The sequence below is a fragment of the Quercus lobata genome, chromosome 1 (assembly GCF_001633185.2).
Source record: "Quercus lobata isolate SW786 chromosome 1, ValleyOak3.0 Primary Assembly, whole genome shotgun sequence".
Lineage (NCBI taxonomy): Eukaryota > Viridiplantae > Streptophyta > Magnoliopsida > Fagales > Fagaceae > Quercus > Quercus lobata.
Window position 1 is genome coordinate 15911073 of NC_044904.1, and position 2022 is coordinate 15913094.

Below are 2022 nucleotides of genomic sequence, written 5' to 3' on the forward strand. Positions count from 1 at the left end.
ATGGCAAACTCAGAAGACACGCCCCACAAGCCTCACGCAATCTTCATCCCCTACCCGCTTCAAGGCCACGTGACCCCATCTGTACATCTAGCCATCAAGCTAGCATCAAGAGGCTTCACCATCACCTTCATCAACACCCAATACATCCACCACAACAACTCCAGAGCCAAACCCAAAACCAACACCAACGATGACATCTTCTCCTCCGCCCGTGACTCTGGCCTCGACATACGCTACACCACCGTCTCCGACGGCCTTCCCGTGGAGTTCGACCGCTCGCTCAACCACGACCAGTTCATGGCGGCCTTGTTGCACGTATATTCGGCACATGCGGAGGAGGTGGTGGAGAAGATTGTGAGGTCGGCAAAGCCACGAGTTTGTTGTCTGATTGCGGACACTTTTTTCGTTTGGCCATCAATGATAGCTAGGAAGTTTGGGCTGTCTTATGTTTCTTTCTGGACAGAGTCTGCTTTGGTCTTCACCTTGTATTATCATCTCAATCTTCTTAGGCTTAATGGTCATTTTGGTTGTCAAGGTAAGTATCCTCATGTTTTTTTCATTTGCGCATGTTCTTTCACTTATAAATGTGGATATTCTTAGAAATTGTAGACATCTAATATCCACATATTATATACGGAGTGTGGATATTGTTGATTTGAGACAATAATTTTGCTTATTTTCTTACCGTATAAACTACAAAGTTAAAAAGATTATGACTTTGCCAATCAAAGGAATTGTGAATATAAATGGTTTTCACCATGTTAAGGAAAATATCTATATGTATTGAATTGCACCTCGCTATTACTATAAGGCCTAGTAACACTAGGCATGTCATGGTCTCTACGTATTAGCTGTGTATAATAGAACCTAAAAAACGATCATTATATGTAAAGTCATATGAATGGATGTATTTGGTGGGAACCAATTGCTACAGAAAAAAATCTTAATAAGATCTCTCTACCTTGTTAGATGAATATTATTTGATTAATCTATGATTTAATTTCTTAGTTTTTCTAGCTAACTAATTGAATTCAAAAATTGTTATTGTATAGCATAATTAACATAAGCAATGTTATATTCCTCCAACATATATTATATATTTTTCAACTTTTGTGATCAGATGTTCGAGAGGACCCCATAGACTACATACCAGGTGTCCAAGCCATGGATCCAAAGAACATGACCTCATATCTTCAAGACACCGATACATCAACTGTATGCCACCAAATAATCTTCAGGGCGTTTGAGGATGCTAGAAGTGCTGATTTTGTTCTATGCAACACAGTAGAGGAGCTTGAACCTGAGACCATATCAGCTCTACAAGCAAAAATGCCATTCTATTCCATTGGGCCAATTTTCCCATCTGGGTTCACCAAGAGCAATGTGGCCACGAACCTATGGTCCGAGTCAGACTGCACCCAATGGCTCAACAATAAGCCTCGTGGGTCGGTCTTGTATGTCTCATTTGGTAGCTATGCCCATGTTTCAGAAAAGGACCTTAAAGAAATAGCCAATGGCCTTTCACTTAGCAAAGTGAACTTTGTTTGGGTACTCCGGCCTGATATTGTGAGCTCTGATGATGCTGATCCATTGCCCGTTGGATTTAGAGAGGAAGTTGCTGACCGTTCGATGATCATACCTTGGTGTTGTCAGAACACAGTGTTGACCCACCCGGCAATCGGAGGGTTCTTAACACATTGTGGGTGGAACTCGATATTAGAAAGTATTTGGTGTAAAGTCCCATTACTATGCTTTCCTTTGCTGACTGATCAATTCACTAATCGCAAATTAGTGGTTGATGATTGGAAGATTGGGATTAACCTATGCAACAGAAAGTTAATCACTAAGGAGGAAGTTTCAAACAATGTTAAACGTTTGATGAGTCCGCTAGGGGAGGCAAATAAGAAAGCAATCAGCCAGGTTGGGAACACATTGGAGAATGCATTGAAACCAAATGGATCATCTGAGAAGAATATGGGCAAGTTCATCAAAGATCTAAAGGCTAAGACAGGGGCGGCTTGA

At 41.2% G+C, this 2022-nt stretch overlaps 1 protein-coding gene across 1 annotated transcript; it reads left to right on the forward strand.

Annotated features, from left to right (window-relative positions):
- On the forward strand, positions 1–2022 carry LOC115980857 (UDP-glycosyltransferase 86A2). Its single transcript, XM_031103068.1, has 2 exons — positions 1–535; positions 1121–2022. Exons 1-2 carry the CDS (start codon positions 1–3, stop codon positions 2020–2022), a joined length of 1437 nt encoding a protein of 478 aa, XP_030958928.1.